The 20,266-nt window shown below is 45.4% G+C and overlaps 1 protein-coding gene across 5 annotated transcripts in view; it reads right to left on the reverse strand.

Annotated features, from left to right (window-relative positions):
* The window catches only part of LOC135006096 (uncharacterized), a 227,549-nt gene that overhangs the window by 73,155 nt on the left and 134,128 nt on the right, over window positions 1-20,266 (reverse strand). For all 5 annotated transcript variants that reach the window (XM_063951991.1, XM_063951990.1, XM_063951989.1 and 2 more), the window contains 2 exons: window positions 9,995-10,023; window positions 8,123-8,202 (listed from right to left, as the gene is read on the reverse strand). In XM_063951991.1, coding sequence (XP_063808061.1) covers window positions 8,123-8,202; window positions 9,995-10,023 — 109 coding nt within the window. The remainder of the gene's footprint in view (window positions 1-8,122; window positions 8,203-9,994; window positions 10,024-20,266) is intronic.

The raw sequence follows: 20,266 nt of genomic DNA on the forward strand, positions 1-20,266 counted from the left end.
GCAGGGTATTCCACCTAGCGCGGTACTGATGGTGCTGTCCTGCGCAAAAGTGAATGGTGGTTCTCCCTTTATATTGCTGTATGTCCACAGTTGCGGATCGGTCTCCAGACGGGTGAGCGTGAGATGGATCAAGGCTCTAAAGACCACTGCGGGTCCAATCAAACGTCGGAGTCCAATTTTAGAGAAAAGCAATGGATGGAAGATTCCATAGACTCACTGGCCTTGGCGGTGTCCTGGTCATAGACTGGCAACCTAACGCGTTTCACTGTCTGTTTGGCAGCTTTATCAAAGGTAGTGTACTAGAGGCTCACTTCCCCTTATATAGGGGATTTAATGAGAGAATACTCAGCACCTGGACCAACATTAATTGCATACATTTGTTTAAAACAATCTCAAATTGTCTAAATAGCAGCAGGAGAACAGACTAAATAATACATATATCTTTTATTCAAAAAACGAAGTTCACAAATAACTTAAAAAAGACTTTTATTATTTTTCATAATCAAACTCACGATCATGTGATCTTAGTCAGATGACCGCTCTAACCCTTATCATAGGCTGTAAACCACCAACTGGAGACGTTGCTATAACAACCATGTAAACATGGTTCGGGCCGTCGGGTAACTATGACCATATTAGGACTTCCGGCAACGTCATATTTCCGGTCACATGTTATAAACACGTGAGCGGACGCGTTGCCATGGTTACAATACAATGCTTATTTCCACTCTCGTGCTTGGATGTCTCGCGGTATAGTCATTCCGGTCACGTGTTTACAATCACGTGATCGGACCAAACCATACGACCTTGTTAAACAACTCTTTATTTACACCACAAAACTACGAATACCCAATATTATGTCTCCCATTCTATAAGTCTAGTACTCTTATCAGACGGGGACCTTTAACATACATGAAAATAAATAACAAATATATAGATAACCGAATGGCAGTAAAGGCATTGGTGAGGGTAGTTCTTCTCCCTCTTATACGGCTTCCGATGGTATCGTCCGACTGATCAAACTAAGCCTTAAAAAAGTTTTATCTATAAATATAATTCATGAAAAACAATAAAACAATAAAGGAAAAACATTTTACATCTTACAATACAGGTGTGCTTTTTCTTTTGCTTTTAAATATTATTGAGACGAAAAAATTATATATAAACAAATAAATAAACACTATGACAAGGATAAACAGCATAACCCCAATCTATGAATATAAATAATGTGAAAACACACTAAACTAATGTGTTTTTATTCATATTGAGAACATATTCCCAGAAGCGATGGCTCATAGAACCGAATTCAATTCCATTGCTTCGTTAAGTCCTTGGGGATGAAGGGAACTGAGTTTAAATATCCAATAGACCTCTTGTCTACAAAGGGTTTTGAACCTGTCGCCTCCTCGTTTTGTTTTTAAGATCTGTTTTTAAGTGTTTAGTATTTAGAGTGTGCACCTGCATTTTGTCTTCTTTCTGTGTGGAACTACAAGTCTCAGCATGGTAGTGCCTCTCATTTTAGAATTAGGGTGTGCCATCCACGGCCCCCCTTCCATAGAGCCAACTAATTGCATGATGTTTTACAATGTTCCTTAAAATCGCCAGAATTTATTGGGGCATGGATTCAACAAGGTGAGAAAGTGAAAAGTAGGGTGCTAAGATGCCGGCTCTTGTGTCCCATAGTTGTCATACATTTGCTTGAGGCAGATCCCTGCTCTGAATATCTCATTCCATTTAACTACACAGAAACTGGATTGAGATCTGTTCGCTCCGAAATCCACTTCAACAGCCTTGTGGCATACAGAGTTATCCTACAGAATGTGACTACTTGCAGCAGTGACGTGTGGTGAGGTCAGGGCCTGGGGAGGCACTGCAGCTAAACTCGCCCCCCCCCCCCCCCCCAAAAAAAAAAAAGGGCAGTCCCCCCCACACCACTAAAACCAGCACCAGGCAGAACCAGCCAGGGGGGATAATGCCATAGCAGGGGAAACACTCAGTGTGGGGTCCCCCTGCCATGCTATGCCCCGCACCCCTGGTGGCGGTGGGTGCGGGGTTCATTGTATGTTCTGTTCTTTACAGGTGGCCTACAGATCCCAGCAAGCCTGCCCCAGCATGCTGTCACTTGGAGAACCACAAGTGCCAGCATGCCCGAACATATAGGGCCCGCTGGCACCTGTAGTCCACCTGCAAAGAATAGTAATATTGTTCTTTACAGGTGGCCTACAGGTCCCAGCAAGCCTGCCCCAGCATGCTGGCACTTGGAGAACCACAAGTGCCAGCATGCCCGGACATAAAGGGCCCGCTGGCACCTGTAGTCCACCTGTAAAGAAAATATTTTAAAAAAAACACAACACATTCTTTAAAAAATCCTTTATTAAACTGGGTCTTCACCTGGGGGCAGCGGCCTTTAAGCTCTTTTGCATGGCCGCCGCCTTCCCAGGGCTTCCGGCGTCTTCACCTGGGAGGGCGCCACCTCCCCAGGACTTCTGTGGTCTTCCTCCGGCGTCTTCACCTGGTGGGCTGCGGCTGCTAAGCTCTTTTGCATAGCCGCCGCCCATCCAGGACTTCCACGACGTCTTCACCTGGGAGGCGGCGGCCTTTAAGCTCTTTTGCATGGCCGCCGCCTTCCCAGGACTTCCAGCATCTTCACCTGGTGGGCGGCGGCTGCTAAGCTCTTTTGCATAGCCGCCGCCCATCCAGGACTTCCACGGCGTCTTCAGGAGCTCTTCTCCGCTCCTCCTCCGCCGTCGGACTGACAGCCGCTGCCTCGCGCTGACTTATATAAGTCAGCGGGAGGGGGCGGGGCGATGACGCGGCGAGCCATGATTGGCTCGCGGTGGCCATCTTGAATTTCAAAAATGACGCTGAGGCGCCATTTTTGAAATGGGTACCGCTTCCGCTGCCAAAACTCTGCTACCGCCGCCGCTACCGCCGCCCGCCTCTCCGCATCCCGTACCTCCGCATCCCGTACCTCCGCCGCCCGGCCCGCCGCTTCCCGTACCTCCGCCGCCGCACCTCCGCAGGTAACGATGCCGCCCCATACAGTGATTGACAGCGGATCCAGTGACGGATCCGCTGGCCAATCACTGTGGCCTCACTCACAGGGACGTGCTTTCATAGGTTGAAAGCACGTCCCTGTAGGAAAGCGGCACCACTAATGGTGCCGCTTTCCCATGTTATTTCAATGGGCTTTTCCAGCCCATTGCTAGGGCCCGCCTGTGCCCGCCCCCCGCTCCCCATACTTTTCCTAATCACTACGGGAGGCACCACGATCGGTGCCTCCCAAAGTGATTTTAACATATATAATGATAGGTAAAATAATAAAGAAGATACTTATGTGTCATAAGTATCTTCTTTGTATTATTTTACTCATTAATGACAGGGGAGGCACTGCCTCCCCTGCCTGCACGTCCCTGACTTGCAGATGGGCAAGTAACTGTCATAGAGGAATGCACATGACAGACAAAGCTGTTCAGCCTGATTAATAAGCACTGCCAGCAAATATTAAGCTGTCAATAAATTAGCAGTCAACATGTATATATAGATCTACGATGAAGTCTATGTCACAAATGAAATGCATCTTTTCTACACCTGGATCCTTTGTTGGACAGATAAGAACATATTTTTATAGCGTTTGATATTTACTAGTGTCTCCTGTATGGATGTCTGTGTTAATACATTTTATGTCTAAAATTTGAAACACTTGTGGGCAGAGCCGGCCCTAACCAATATGATGCCCTAGGCAAGATTTTGGCTGGTGCCCCCTAGCACCGCCACTAGTTCTGTAGGAGATGCCTGGCATGAGTCATCTGGCAGCTCTGCTAACGTCTGGCGCCTTTTGTTTCTGAAAATGCATCTTATTTGCATTACTATGTGGGTAGGATGCGCAAGCAGCTTCTGCTGATTAAAATAATATGCAGCATGCCTATATTCTGTGTGCGACTGCGGCTGTATCTGCATACGAAATGCCACATTACAGTGATTTCCAGGAATACACTGCAACGTAGCATTTCGTATGCGGATACAGCCGCAGTCACACACAGAATATAGGCATGCCGCATATCATTTTAATCAGCAGAAGCTGCTGGTGCCCCTAAGCATACCAAATGCCCTAGGCATTTGCTTAGTTTACCTATGCCTAAGGCCAGCTCTGCTTGTGGGAAGCGGCCTGTAAGACTTTTTAAATGGCCGCAACACAAAAGGACTTCCTTTGGCGTCTTATCTTCGGAAGCTCTTACTTGCTCCCCCTCCATCATTGGACTGACACCCGCAGCCTCACGCTAATATTAGCTGACAAAAGGGGGCGGGGCAATAATGCACCTCACCGCGGCTATTTTTAAAGCGGGAAGCGCTGCCATAGCACATCCGCTGCCAAACTCTGCACTAACTGCTGGTGGGAACTGGATCTTCCAGGATCCAGCCCAGCTGTCATACCTGCTTTGCCCCACCACCACACCTACCAGAGCTGTGTCACAACGGGTCCCACAGCATCAGCGGACGGTCGCAATCAGCACTGGCTATCACCACGCTGATGTGCAGGACTGCTGGGACCGGTAATCAATCACCTGCTCCGGTCTGAGCAGCATACACACTTGTATATTGGTCGGCGGTCAGGTCTCCAGGATTTTAAGAATTTTTAAAATCCAAGACCCTGACAGGCGTCCAGGATCGGGTGTATGTGTCGGCAAGCGGAGGGTACACACTTGTCCAATGCCGGACAAACCGTTCGGTCAACAGTATGATATGCTGAGGATCAGACAAGTGTGAACGTAGCCTAAGTGATTATGAAGTAGTGACAGCTCTGATGGGGGAATTACTTGACTTCATACAACATATTAACAACGACAGGAAGCTCACTTTTACCACCTACAGCCAATAGAAAGTAGACTTTATTGATCTAAGAATCTACATAGACAACAACTAGTTTGAACCCAAAACATTCCACAAAAGTGTCGATGTCAATAGCTGCACACTCTCATCTAGCGGACACCACTCCAACTGGCTCACCAATATCACACTAGGACAGAGGTTCTCAAACTCGGTCCTCAGGACCCCACACAGTGCATGTTTTGCAGGTAACCCAGCAAGTGCACAGGTGTATTCATTACTCACTGACACATTTTAAAAGGTCCACAGGTGAAGCTAATTGTTCCACTTGTGATTCTGTGAGGAGACCTGCAAAACATGCACTGTGTGGGGTCCTGAGGACCGAGTTTGAGAACCTGTGCACTAGGACAATTCAAGTCACAGACTATTCTGAACAAGTTCAAAGGCAAAGCGCAATGTCAGAGACAAAGCATTTAAAGATACAGTACAGAATAAATTAACAGAGAGGACCTACATACTTATAATACCAACAGGAAACCAAACAAGGAACAGAGCGAAGATGTCTATTTCATAACATACAGTACTGTGCAAAAGCTTTAGGCAGGTGTGGAAAAAATGCTGCAAAGTAAGAAATGCTTTCAAAAATAGAGGCGTTAATAGTTTATTTTTATCAATTAACAAAATGCAAAGTGAATGAACAGAAGAGAACTCTAAATCAAAATCAATATTTGGTGTGACCACCATTTGCCTTCAAAACAGCATCAATTCTTTTAGGTACACTTGCATACAGTTTTTGAAGGAACTCGTCATGGAGGTTGTTTCAAACATCTTGGAGAACTAACCACAGATCTTTTGTGGATGTAGGCTTGCTCAAATCCTTCTGTCTCTAAATGATGTTGAGATCAGGACTCTATGGGTGCCATAACACCACTTTCAGTACTCCTTGTTCTTCTTAACGCTGAAGATAGTTCTTAATGACATTGGCTGTATGTTTGAGGTTGTTGTCCTGCTGCAGAATAAGTTTGGAGCCAATCAGACGCCTCCCTGATGGTATTACATGATGGATAAGTACCTGCCTGTATTTCTCAGCATTGAGGACACCATTAATCCTGACCAAATCCCAAACTCCATTTGCTGAAATGCAGACCCAAACTTGCAAGGAACTTCCACCATGCTTCATTGTTGCCTGCAGACACTCATTATTGTACCTCTCTCCAGCCCTTCAGCGAACAAACTGCTTTCTGATACAGCCAAATATTTTGCATTTTGTCTCATCAGTCCAGAGCACCAGCTGCCATTTTTCTGCACCCTAATTTCTATGTTTTCATGCATAGTTGAGTCGATTGGTCTTGTTTCCGTGTCAAAGGTATGGCTTTCTGGCTGCAATTCTTCCAGGAAGACCACTTCTGGACAGATTTCTCCGAACAGTAGATGGGCGTACCTGGGTCCCACTGGTTTCTGCCAGTTCTAAGCTGATGGCACTGTTAGACATCTTCCGATTTCATCTGATGCACTAAGTTTCTTTGGTCGACCACTGTGTCTACATTGCCTGTTTGTTTGTGCTTCAATGCTGAGAAATACAGGCAGGTACTTATCTATCATGTAATACCATCAGATAGGAGTCTGATTGACTCCAAATTTAAAGAAGAACAAGGAGTCCTGGTAGCGATGATATGGCCCCACAGAGCCCTGATCTAATCATCATGATTTGGAAGTAAAGCAAAAAAAAAAGAAGAAAAATAAAGAAACTGCTCCTGGGCCAAACCATGTTGCCCTGTAGGTGGGGCAGATGTAAAATGTGCATAGAGATATAGATTTGGATGGGATGTGTCTAAACTGAAATCTAAAGCTGTGTAAAAATAAAGCTCTGTGGGCTTCATGCAAAAGCAGCCAGTATTTACCGTGCACAGAAAATATATAAATGTATTTGCTCCCCTTGCATTGCAATATTGATTGTTCCAGATACAAAGTTACTGGCTTTTTATTGCTTTACGTCAAAATCAGGCCCATAGACATAATTAGTCAAAAATCATAAACCACCGACCACACACATACAAACACATATCAGTACACAAAATCTGGGTTCCACTACTATGGTCAATACATAAGATGCAAAAGACAGAAAAGACTAAGGCCGGGTACCCGTCAGAACGATGTGTTCAAAGCTGATACATGGTATTGACCATACACACCAGAATGATTTAATGAACGATTGAACAATCGCTCCTTCTGTCCTTCATTAAACTGCACATAGTGTTGCATGCAATATCTTCTGCAGCACAAAATGTCTTTCAGATTTGTCTGGAAACAATATATTGTGACGTTATCGGTATAGTGTGTACTCACCCTTTCCATCGTCAGTTACTGGAAATATACATAAACTAAAACAACAAGATCCGTGTGCGACTGAGTCTGTATCTGGAGTATAGTACCACAAGCTATACCTTATAAAAGAAGTTCCCAAAAGAAGCCCTCATCTCTTCATCCTACGGTTATAATAGATGTCTGATGCCGCAAACTGCAATGTGTATTCCAATAGGATACATCTGATTGGGTGGTCTTCAGTTTGCCGACTGACGGGATCCCGGCGCACAGTATACCGGCGCCAGAATCCCGACAGCCGGCATTCCGACACTTATTCTCCCTTGTGGGGGTCCACGACCCCCCTGGAGGGAGAATAAAATAGCGTGGCGGCTCATTTGCACTCGCCACACTGTCGGTAAGCCGGCGGTCGGGCTCCCGGGGCCGGTATTCTGGTCGCCGGGAGCCCGACCGCCAGCATACCATACTACACCCATCTGATTTACCTCTTCCACTCATTAAAAAGAGGTCTCCAAATAGGACTGTGTCAGTACAGGTCTACCAACACCTTCAGGGTCATTTTCCCCCAAGTGCCTGCTCCCCATGACTGCTGTAACCAGACCATCATCACTTTTCTTTTGTACCAGACTGAACTCTAGAACCCATGTTACTGGCACTCCATCTATAATATATGTCTCTTACACAGAAACATAGAATTTGACGGCAGATAAGAACCACTTGGCCCATAGAAGATACGGTAAAACATAATATTATACTGCATGTTACTGACATGTGTGGTCTGTCCCCACTACATCTATCTGTACACATGTAATTCTCTATTATCAGTGACTGCATCATTTTGTTGTTGTGTTTTTGTTCCATTGTCTAAGTGCACACATTTTGTATTTATCACAAAAAAGGCTTGAAATAAAAAGTTTGAAACCAAACTAATTCATTTTAGCAATCCACAATGAGCTACGAAGTAAATGCTTACGGCTCTGTGAGATATTGCAGCCATCAAAAACGGGTAGATCTGAATCATCAGAATCAGAATCGCTTCTCAGCACCCTCTGTCTGCAGAAAGGAGATCAGGGTTTGATATTAGCACCTCTGCATTTTAACTGGAAGTATGGTGACCTGTGATATATTATAGAAACCTGTCACTTCCAAACAACTGTATAAAACGGTTTCAGTATGATATCCCGGCGGTCAGGAGACTGACGCTGGGATCCCGCCAGCCGGAATACCGGCGGAGAGCACAGCATGTCCCCTTGTGGGCTTGCTGCGCTCGCCAAGCTTCAGGCCCGGTGGATGCCTTTGGTCACCACATGGTTATATTCCCCCTCGGGGGTGGCGTGGACCACCACCCGAGTGGGGATTCTGGCCGGCGGGATTCCGACCGCCGGCATTTCACCGGGTGTTTGGATTCCGGCATCGGTAACATGACAGCCAGGATCCCGACAGCCGGCAAACTAAATGCGTCCGGTATAAAACACACTTAGGTCACATGATACTCCCTCTCACACCTTCTACAAACACGCTTCCACATACAGTATCTACCTGTGGAGTTACAATATCTCACTATCAGCTGCTGAATAAACACTCTCAGTGACTATGGGGCTGATTCTGAGTCAGACGCCTCTGTGGCTGCTTTTCCCTATGGTCGTGGCATTGAATGTACTTTCATAAGCTAGTACAACAATACTCCATTACCTTACCTGTACACACGACTCAGAAGAGCACAGAGATGTGCATACACATACACAACGCTCCCATCAGAAATTGACGCTTCGTGGAACTTGATACTCACAGATCAAGCACCACCCAGAGACACGTACTTCACGTTAGTCTCCATTTGCACAAGATGTGCCACATACGCATCTACTTGTAACTTCGGACACATCATGCAATGTGTTTTGCGATTTAAGGTAGGTCCACACCTGGCGGATATTGGCACGTTATGTAGTTTCTAGCCGGAATAGATATTGTGCATATCGGGCAATGGGGGTCATTCCGAGTTGTTCTCTCGTTGACGATTTTCGCTATGCTGCGATTTGTTGCTAACTGAGCATGCGCATGGTACACAGAGCGCATGCGCTAAGTTATTTAACACAAAACTTAGTAGATTTGCTGGTGTTCGAGCGACGATTTTCAGTCGCACTGCTGATCGGTAAATGATTGACAGGAAAGGGGCATTTCTGGGTGGTAACTGAGCGTTTTCCGGGAGTGTGCTAAAAAACGCAGGCGTGTCAGGGGAAAAAGGCGGGAGTGTCTGGAGAAACGGGGGAGTGGCTGGCCGAACGCAGGGCGTGTTTGTGACGTCAAACCAAGAACTAAATGGACTGAGCTGATCGCAATCTGTGAGTAGGTCTGGAGCTACTCAGAAACTGCAAAGAATTATTTAGTAGCAGTTTTGCTAACCTTTCGTTCGCAATTCTGCTATGCTAAGATACACTCCCAGAGGGCGGCGGCCTAGCGTGTGCAATGCTGCTAAAAGCAGCTAGCGAGCGAACAACTCAGAATGAGGGCCAATGTGTATGCCCGATTGGGCGTTCCCAAATGTTGCATGCATTATGTTCTGGTCGGTCGTGTTGTACAGCCAACCGGAAGATATCGCATGTGACGCGGTGCACTGTAATGAGGGCAGTACAGTGATCGTTCCGTCCTTCATTACATTGTTCTGATATGTACCGCAGATGCGATAGGTCGATCCATCGGCCGGCATATTGGCCAGGTACACGTTTCTGATGTGTAGCCGGCATTAGAGAGATGCGTCAGTGTTCACAGATGCGTCTGACTCACAATCACTGCCTCTATATCCTAACTGCATTTATTACTTTCTGGCCATTAGAAAAGGAAAACTCACCGAGCGGATGCAGATGTTCCAGGTACTTCCTAAACATAAAGACACATTGATAGTTACTATTATTATAAGACATGAAGATCACAGTAGTCTTAAAACCATGCCCAGTAACAAGATTTCACATGCAGGTATTTGCACTAGCCACGGCTATGGGGGTATTTCAGATCTGACCGCTGCTGTTCGTTTTTGCACAGCGTGCGATCAGATCTGAACTACGTAAGCGTGTGAGCCGCAATAAACCGGCGCATCACACAAAAGCACCGGGCATCGGTGCCTAGCGATGGAATGGTGCGAAAAATCCGAAAGCACAGGAGTTTGCAAGAAGACTGACAGGAAGAGGCCGATTGTGGGGGACAACTGACCGTTTTACAGGAGTGTCCGGAAAAAGAAGGCGGAATCAGGCGTTTTTAGGGAGGGTGTCTGACGTCAGCTCCGGCCCAGATCAGCAGGAAACAATCACAGCAGCTAAGTCCTGTGCTGTGCAGAAACGTGCAGCTCTACTACAAAAGCGAACGCACACCTGCGCAGACCTAATACCCTCCCCCTGTAGGCGGCGACTTTATGATGGCAGGGCAGCAAAAAACGCAGCCCAGCGATTAGATCTGAATTAGGCCCTATGTTACTAAAAGCAGTAGCTACAACTCTGGGCGGGTACATTTCAAAAGCAGAGATTTGGTAAAAATAGGATTTTAATTACCTACCAGTAAATCCCTTTCTCGTAGTCCGTAGAGGATACTGGGGTTTCATTTAGTACCATGGGGTATAGACGGGTCCACTAGGAGCCATGGGCACTTTAAGAATTTGATAGTGTGGGCTGGCTCCTCCCTCTATGCCCCTCCTACCAGACTCAGTCTAGGAAACTGTGCCCGAGGAGACAGACATACTTTGAGAGAAGGCTAGATAAAGATAGTGGTGAGATTCCGAACCAGCACACACAACAAGAGGAAAGCCATGCTAACCCAACCTTAAACAGGAACAGCAACAGCTGTACCAACAATACTTAACCAAGTAACAGTGCAGGAAGAACGAAGCACCGGGCGGCACCCAGTATCCTCTATGGACTACAAGAAAAGGATTTACCGGTAGGTAATTAAAATCCTATTTTCTCTTACGTCCTAGAGGATACTGGGGTTCCATTTAGTACCATGGGGATGTACCAAAGCTCCCAAACCGGGTGGGAGAGTGCTGATGTTCTTGCAGAACTGATTGACCAAACTGAAGGTCCGCAGAGGTCAAATTATCGAACTTGTAGAACTTAGCAAACGTGTACGAACCTGACCAAGAAGCTGCTCAGCAGAGCTGTAAAGCCGAGAAAACCCCAGGCAGCCACCCAGGAAGAACACATGACCTAGTAGAGTAGGCCTGTACAGATTTCGGAACCGGCAAACCTGCCGTGGAATAAGCATTCTGGATTGTGAACCTGATCCAGCATGCAATTGTCTGCTTTGAAGTAGGACACCCAATTTTACTGGGATCACATAGAACGAACAGCGAGTCGGATTTCCTGTGACGAGCTGTTCTCTTTACATACACCTTCAAAGCCCTCACAACATCCAAAGACTTTGAAATAGCAGAGGTGTCCATAACAGCCAAAACCACAATAGGTTGGTTGATGTGAAAAGCGGACACCACCTTAGGAAGATATTGCTGACAAGTTCTGAGTTCAGCTCTGTCCTCATGAAAAATTAAGTAGGGACTCTTGTGAGACAACGCCCCTAGCTCCGACACATGTCTTGCTGAAGCCAAGGCCAACAGTGTGACGGTACTTTACGTCAACCTCCTGTAACGGTTCAAACCAGTCCGATTGAAGGAACTGCAGCACCAATTTGAGATCCCAAGGTGCCGTGGGAGGCACAAAGGGAGGTTGGATTTCCTGTGACGAGCTGTTCTCTTTACATACACCTTCAAAGCCCTCACAACATCCAAAGACTTTGAAATAGCAGAGGTGTCCATAACAGCTGGAACCACACCTTTGATAACATGTGATGTGGAAGCTTTATACTCCAATATCCCACATGATTTGGGTTTGGAGGCGGTGAAATATTACCTTGATACAGATGAGGAAATGTCCGACTCCCTGCGTGGTTTTATTTTAAATTCAATAGATTTCATTTTAAAGCACAATCATTTTTTGTTTCACAATAAAATATATTTACAGACACGGGGGACTGCGATGGGGATGAGATTCGCGCCGAGCTTCGCCAACCTGTACATGGGGGGGTTTGAGGAGGAACATGTGTGGGGGGGGGGCGGATTCGGTGCGAGTCTCGTCCTCTACGGCAGATTTATAGATGATTTATTTATTATTTGGGAGGGTGATGCACTTTCGATAGACACTTATTTCCAGAAGATAAATCAGAATGAATATGGTTTGAAATTCACATGCAATCAAAGTAAAACAAGGTTGAGTTTTTTGGATATTGCACTATCAGTGGAGGGGGGACAAATTTCAACGGAAACGTATATTAAACCGGTAGATCAGAGTAGATATTTAAATTATAGAAGTTCTCATGCTAAAGTATGGAAAATCAATATTCCAAAAGGGCAGCTAATCAGAATTAAACGTAACTGCTCTAATCGGGAGTCATTCGAGAGACAAGCTGGTCTTTTATGTGGGTCCTTTTTGGAGCAGGGCTACCCAGAAGAAATTCTGCAGAAAGCTCTAAGGGAAGTGGAAATGTTGGGGAGAGAGGAGTTGCTTGCTATGGATAAAATAAGTTTACAGCATGTACCAAAAAAGGGAAAGAAGGAAGATAGATCATCCCTATTTATAACAAAATATAACAACTATTCATCTGACATTAAAAAGATAATTAAAAAGAACTCAGAACTTTTGAAGCTAGATGCAGTATTAAGTAAGACCGTGGATCTTAATGGGAAGGTGGTGTTCAGGAAATCAGATAATTTAAAACAGAGGCTAACAAGGAGTCATTTTAACCCAAAGAAGACCGAGGTAGGACAGACAGGAAGTAACTGGATACCCACAAGACCGATAGGCTTTCATAAATGTGGCACTGATAAATGTACTACTTGTCTACATACAAATAGGAAAATCACTGAATTTAGTTCAAATAAAAATGGAGAAAAATTTCAGATAAAAAGTTTTATTAACTGTAGATCAAAGTTTGTTATATACGTTGTGCAGTGTGGTTGTGGGAAACAATATGTGGGGCGTACGACACGTATGCTCCATACGAGATTTATGGAGCATTGGAGGAATATAAATAAGAATGTAAGAACGCATCCCCTGTCCAACCACATTGCACAATGTAGTATATGTACACTTGGTAATGTAAAAATAATAGGTATCGAACAAGTGAAGATTACTGTACGTGGGAGGGGATAGGTTCAATACTCTCTGTCGAAACAAGGCTTTTTGGATTTTCAGATTGGGGACCATGTGTCCTGACGGTCTGAACGACACGGTCGAATTGAATCACATCAGTTAAACCGGGGTTAAATGGGACTATGGTGGTCTGTGAGAACTCTTTTATAGTTGAGATGGGAGGGACTAGTTTAGTGATTGACATATAAATTAATAACTGAAAATTAAATCAAACTAGATATGACTTGTTTGTTTGTGAGAATTTATTAACAGTTGGTTTTGGGTAGGTATTGATTAATAATCTTTTCTAAAAAATGATTATAGGAATGAAAAAAGTAATTAATAAGTAAAGTACATAGTTATTAAATAGGTTGTTCAGGGGGATAGGTAACGAAGTGAAGACCTCTAGGTGGGGTCGAGTTTTAGATCTATACCCCGAATTAATTGTCTAATTATGTATTTACTACGGAAGGTGCGTGGTCCAATTAATTAATTTTATTGGCTGTTATTTATTCCTACAATAAGATTCTGAATCGGATCACTGAATGTGTAAAAATAAAATAAGGGATAAAGCAAAAGGAAAAAATCAATATAATTAATAATGCAAATAAAAATAAAAATAAACATAAAAATATATTATATATATATATATACTTCTCTATATAGGATCCCGGATTTAACAGGTAAATGGAGTTAATAGATTGAATATAACCATTGCCCCTTTTTAGATGGTTTAAATACATAGATCCATGGAAGTTATAACCTGATTTATATATCCATCCGTATATTTAGATAGGTAATATGACTTATGAATTTGGTATTTACGGTATAAAAATAGGAAGCTCTAAGAGCCATATAGACTATGGCGTGTATATGTCTCATAGGAAAGTATTGTGTTTTTTCAAATGTAATCTTAGCTAAATATTGCTCTGCTCCCAGATAAAGGGTTGTGGTATACTATATTGTGTATATATTACTAATGAGTTCTGAGTCCGCTGAGTCCCAATACAAGCACTACGTGTCCAAATAACTGAGGTAAATAGCTGTGTGATATTAATGGAGCACAAATAGCCGTTACTGATGGGCTGTGATCTGATCGAGCCACACACAGCTGGGTATTATTAAGTTCAGAAACACTGATGTGAACAATAAGAGAACGAGATGTGGAGCGCATGAAAGATGCGCCGACGCACTGGAGAAATCACTGGGATAAAAAGGAGCAGGGCGGCGGATGTCCGACATCAGACTGAGGAAGCTGCCGATGCCAGTAGGCAGTGAAACGCATCTCTGTATCTTACCTGCCAGCGACAACTCAATCTACCACTTGAGTCCAGCATCAGGAGGAATTTGGACGTATCTCCGGATAAGGCTCGTCTTGAAAGGTTAATTGGCACCAGAGCCGGGAGAACTACAAAAACGGAACCCTGAAGGCGCAGTGGTAATCAAAATATAACATGGCCATGTTTTACAAAATTCGTGATGATATTCATTAATTTTACTGCTCAAAGCACTTTACATGACTAATCTATTGCTGCTAACTAGATCAGCGTCAATTTAAAGGGAGCCAAAAAGCGGCTGAATATTGGCCCTCATTCCGAGTCGTTCGCTCTGTATTTTTCATCGCATCGCAGTGAAATTCCGCTTAGTGCGCATGCGCAATATTCGCACTGCGACTGCGCCAAGTATCTTTGCTATGAAGAAAGTATTTTTACTCACGGCTTTTTCATCGCTCCGGCGATCGTAATGTGATTGACAGGAAATGGGTGTTACTGGGCGGAAACACGGCGTTTTATGGGCGTGTGGCTGAAAACGCTACCGTTTCCGGAAAAAACGCAGGAGTGGCCGGAGAAACGGGGGAGTGTCTGGGCGAACGCTGGGTGTGTTTATGACGTCAAACCAGGAACGACAAGCACTGAACTGAACGCAGATGCCGAGTAAGTCTGAAGCTACTCTGAAACTGCTAAGTAGTTTGTAATCGCAATATTGCGAATACATCGGTCGCAATTTTAAGAAGCTAAGATACACTCCCAGTAGGCGTAGGCTTAGCGTGAGCAACTCTGCTAAATTCGCCTTGCGACCGATCAACTCGGAATGAGGGCCATTATACGTATTATGTGCTATTGAAAGCAAACCCTATTCTATATATTTTCTATCTGATTCAGTGCTATAACATCTACCCTATGACTAAATCACTAAGGAAAGGATACAGCATTAAACCGAGTGAAAACAAGTAACCAAACAACGGACTCAGCTGTTGTAGCTTTGTAGCAATTAAGTGAAACACTACGATTTATTGTAACTATTGTATCTCTTTTGCACTAAGAGGGTTAGTTTAACCAATGTATGGAGCAATGCATTGAATTATTTTATTGTATGTATCATGAATTATTAACTTATGTTAATGTGGTTTTAGTCTTTTATTTCTGCATGCAAATTTGTTGCTGAGGCAAGGGAAAGATATTTTATTATTCTACATTTTGGTACTATAAGGGTACTATTGGAGAATTATTATTGAGATAAAGCTAATTAATAAATTTATTATTATAATAAGAAGTCTGCAAGCGCTGTCTGTATTTTTTCTTTTTCTAGTCTCTTTATACCACGTGTAGGGGGTTGGGAAATCCCCCTGTGTATAGTGAGCTGCATGCAGACTTGGGACATATACATTTAATTAATTGAATTAGCGCCAGGGGGGCTACTTTATTGTAGGTGTTTTTGTATTGGGAACCACAATAGGTTGGTTGATGTGAAAAGCGGACATCACCTTAGGAAGATATTGCTGACAAGTTCTGAGTTCAGCTCTGTCCTCATGAAAAATTAAGTAGGGACTCTTGTGAGACAACGCCCCTAGCTCCGACACACGTCTTGCTGAAGCCAAGGCCAACAGTGTGACGGTACTTTACGTCAACCTCCTGTAACGGTTCAGACCAGTCCGATTGGAGGAAATGCAGCACCAATTTGAGATCCCAAGGTGCCGTGGGAGGCACAAAGGGAGTTTGGATGCGCAGAACACCTTTCAAAAAGGTCTGGAACTCAGGGAGAGAAGCCAATTGTTTTTGAAAGAAAATGGACAAGGCTGAAATCTGGACTTTTATGGAGCCCAGACATAGGCCAACATCCACACCTGCCTGCAGAAAAAGCAGGAAACGACCCAAGTGAAATTCCACCGCAGAATATTTTCTGCCCTCACACCAAGAGACGTATTTCTTCTGGGTGTGGTATGGTATGCCGGCGGCCGGGCTCCCGGCGACCAGCATACCGGCGCCGGAAGCCCGACCGCTGGCATAACGACAGCGTGGCGAGCGCAAATGAGCCACTTGCGGGCTCGGTGGCGCTACGCATGCCACGCTATTTGTTCTCCCTCCAGGGAAGCCGTGGACCCCCACGAGGGAGAAAAACAATTGGTATGCCGGCTGTCGGGATTCTGGCGCCGGTATACTGTGCGCCGGAATCCTGACAGTCGGCAACCTGAAGACCACACGTTTCTTCCAAATACGGTGGTAATGTTTAGACGTTACCCCCTTCCTGGCCGTCAAACGTAGCTGTGATAAGTCCTGACAGTTGCAGAAGATCCTTGTGAAAAGGTAGAGGCCACGGATCGTCGAGGAGTATATGCAGGAGGTACGCGGACCAGGCCCTTCTTGGTCAGTCTGGAGCAATGAGAATTGCCTGAACCTTTTCCCTTTTATTCTTTTCAGAATTCTTGGGATCAGAGGAAGTGGAGGAAACACATACACCATCTGATAGACCCAAGGAGTCATCAGAACATCCACCACCACTGCCTGTGGGTCTCTCAACCTAGAACAACACTGCTTGAGCTTCTTGTTGAGACAAGAGGCCATCATGTCGATGTGTGGACATCCCCACCGACGTGTCAAGCACCTGAACACATCTGGGTGAAGGCCCCACTCCCCCGGGTGCAGGTCGTGTCTGCTGAGGAAGTCTGCTTCCCAGTTGTCTACTCCCGGAATGAAGACCGCTGACAACGCCACAGCGTTTTTTTCTGCTCAGAGGAGAATTCTTGACACCTCTGACATTGCTGCTCTACTTTTTGTTCCGCCCTGTCGGTTTATGTACGTCACTGCCGTCACATTGTCCGACTGGACCTGAATGGCCTGATCCTTAAGAAGATATATGAGGCCTGAAGAAGGGCGTTGTATATGGCCCCGAGTTCCAGAATGTTGACTGGAAGGGTGACTTCCTGTCTTGACCATCTTCCTTCAAACTGCACCCCCTGGGTGACTGCTCCCAAACCTCTGAGGCTTGCGTTCAGGGTTAACAGGATCCATTCCTGAATTCCGAACCTTCGACCCTCGATGAGATGAGAAATCTCTAGCTACCACAGAAGGAAGATCCTGGCTTTTGGCGACAGACGGATCCTCTGGTGTGTGTGAAGATGCGATCCGGACCATTTGTCCAACAGATCGAGCTGGAAGGGTCTTGCGTGAAACCTTACGCATTGAAGCGCCTCGTAAGAGGCCACCATTTTCCCCAGAAGTCGAATGCATAGATGCACGGATAACCGGGTTGGCTTCAGGACATCCTGAACCATTGACTGGATTAGCAAAGCCTTTTCCAACGGAAGAAACACTTTCTGCGACTCAGTGTCCAGTATCATTCCCAGGAATGGAAGCCTCCGTGTTAGCTCTAGGTGAGATTTCGGAAGGTTCAGAATCCACCCATGATCCTGGAGAAGGATCATTGGTTGAGAGGCCAATGTCTTCCAGCAACCTCTCCGTGGACGGTGCCTTTATCAGAAGATCATCCAGGAACGGAATTATGCACACTCCCTGATTGCAAAGAAGATCATCATCTCTGCCATCACTTTGGTGATTACCCTCGGTGCCATGGAGAGACCAAATGGCAGGGCCTGAAACTGGTAGTGACAGTCCTGTAGTGCAAACTGTAGATAAGCCTGATGAAGCATCCAGATCGGAATGTGAAGGTACGCATCCTTGATATCCAGAGACACAAGGAATTCCCCTTCCTCCAGACCTGAGATCACCGCTCTGAGACTCAATCTTGAACTTGAACACTCTTAAGAACGGATTCAAGGACTTGAGGTTCAGAAATGGTCGTACTGAACCGTCCGGTTTCCGTACTACAAACAAGTTGGAATAGTATTCCTAGTTGTGCAGATGAGGTGGAATTGGAACAATGACTTGAGTCTGTACCAGTTTTTGGATGCCTGCTGTAAAGTTATACTTGCCTCTTGTGAAGCTGGTAAGCCTGATTTGAATAATCTGTGAGGTGGGAGGTCTTGGAACCCAGGGATGCCGGCACGAACTTGACCAGATGTGACTGAAGAATTTTAGTCAGGCTCCCACCTGACAGCTCTCTAGGCCTCGCGGTCCACCGTCATGCTGAAGGCTTTGAGGAAGCAGAGCCTGAGCTCTGTTCCCGAGCACCTGCAGTTGCTGGTTTGAGTGGTTTACCTCTTGCACCTCTGGAAGATGTAGAAGCGCCTCTGGATTTTCCCTTAAACTTGGCCGTCCGAAATACTGTGAATTTGAAGCTGAATAAGCTTTCCTGGCTGGGGGAGCTGCGGAAGGAAGATACGTAGACTTACCCGCAGTAGCTGTGGAGATCCATTTGTCTAGTTCGTCTCCAAACAAGGCTCCTGCTGTGAATGGCAGGCCTTCCACGCCTTTCCTGGAGTCCGCATCAGCAGTCCACTGGCGTAGCCACAAGCACCTGCGTGCTGATACTGCCATAGCGGTGCCGTGTGCATTGAGCAAACCAATCTGTTTTATGGCCTCCACCATACAGTTCTCAGAGTCCTGTATATGCTGCAGGAGTAAAAGAACATCCACCCTAGACAAGGAATCTAACCCCTCAATTAGGTTAAATTACCTGACCATTTAGCAATGGCTTTTGTGATCCACGCAATGCAATTGTGGGTCTTTGGGCCACCCCAGCAGCTGTGTACAATGATTTGAGTGTAGTCTCAATTTTACGATCAGCCATATCTTTTATGGAGGCTGCACCACGGACAGGCATTCCAATTTTACGTGGCAGCCTGATGCGTCCACGATCGTGGATTTTCCCATTTTTTCCTATCCTCTAGTCTAGTGGAAAAGGAAAAGATGAGAGCAACCTTTTAGGGATTTTAAATTTCTTATCAGGATTAACCCACGGTTCTTCATACAGGGTATTCAATTCCTTTGACGCAGGAAAGATAAGAATCCTCACACTCCTCTGACACCTTATCAGGAATTTGCAGAAAAACTCTGATAGCTTCTATAAGAGCCTCTATTCCCTGTGACATAGCAGCATCACCCCCCCCCCCCTCCAAATCCACCTCACCCTCCTCCATGTCTGACTCATCAGCGTCAGAGTCAAACTGCAGGATATGGGCCAGAGATTGTGTTTGCCGACAAATGGAAGGGGATTGAGACGCTGGTTTGGAGTCTCTATTCATAAACTTATCCACAGTCTGTCTTAAGTATTGCGTCTCTTTCTCATTGCGGAATAGCTTTGTAGAAATATTTGAGATCATTCCCTTAATGGAAGTAATCCAATCCGGTTCAGCCCAGCTATTCTGGGAGGGTTCACTGCCTTGAGTACCCAGCAGTGAGCCCCCTGGTGAAGAGGAACACTCCGCTGTACAAGAAACACACTCTTTGCCTGACATAATGTAAATGTGACAGCACACACACACACACACACACACACACACACACACAGGAAAAGGTTAAGCACAATTAACCCACAAAGAGCCCTTCAGGGAGACACAGAGTTATTTGGAGCAAGCCTCCACCTCTCACTTATCGCTAATGCCAAGCTTAGTCGGGTCGCAGACTAAGTATCCTGATAGGGGTACTGGTACCGTTGAGGTAATCTGGAGTCTCTCCGGAAGAGCTGTGCGTCCCTGTCAGTCAGCGTCTGTGTCCACTGCAGAGGGAAAATGGCACTGGTGAGCTGCTGGATCCTCTCATAGTGAAGGCCCG

Source organism: Pseudophryne corroboree, chromosome 2, assembly GCF_028390025.1.
Source record: "Pseudophryne corroboree isolate aPseCor3 chromosome 2, aPseCor3.hap2, whole genome shotgun sequence".
In the NCBI taxonomy this organism is placed as follows: Eukaryota; Metazoa; Chordata; class Amphibia; order Anura; family Myobatrachidae; genus Pseudophryne; species Pseudophryne corroboree.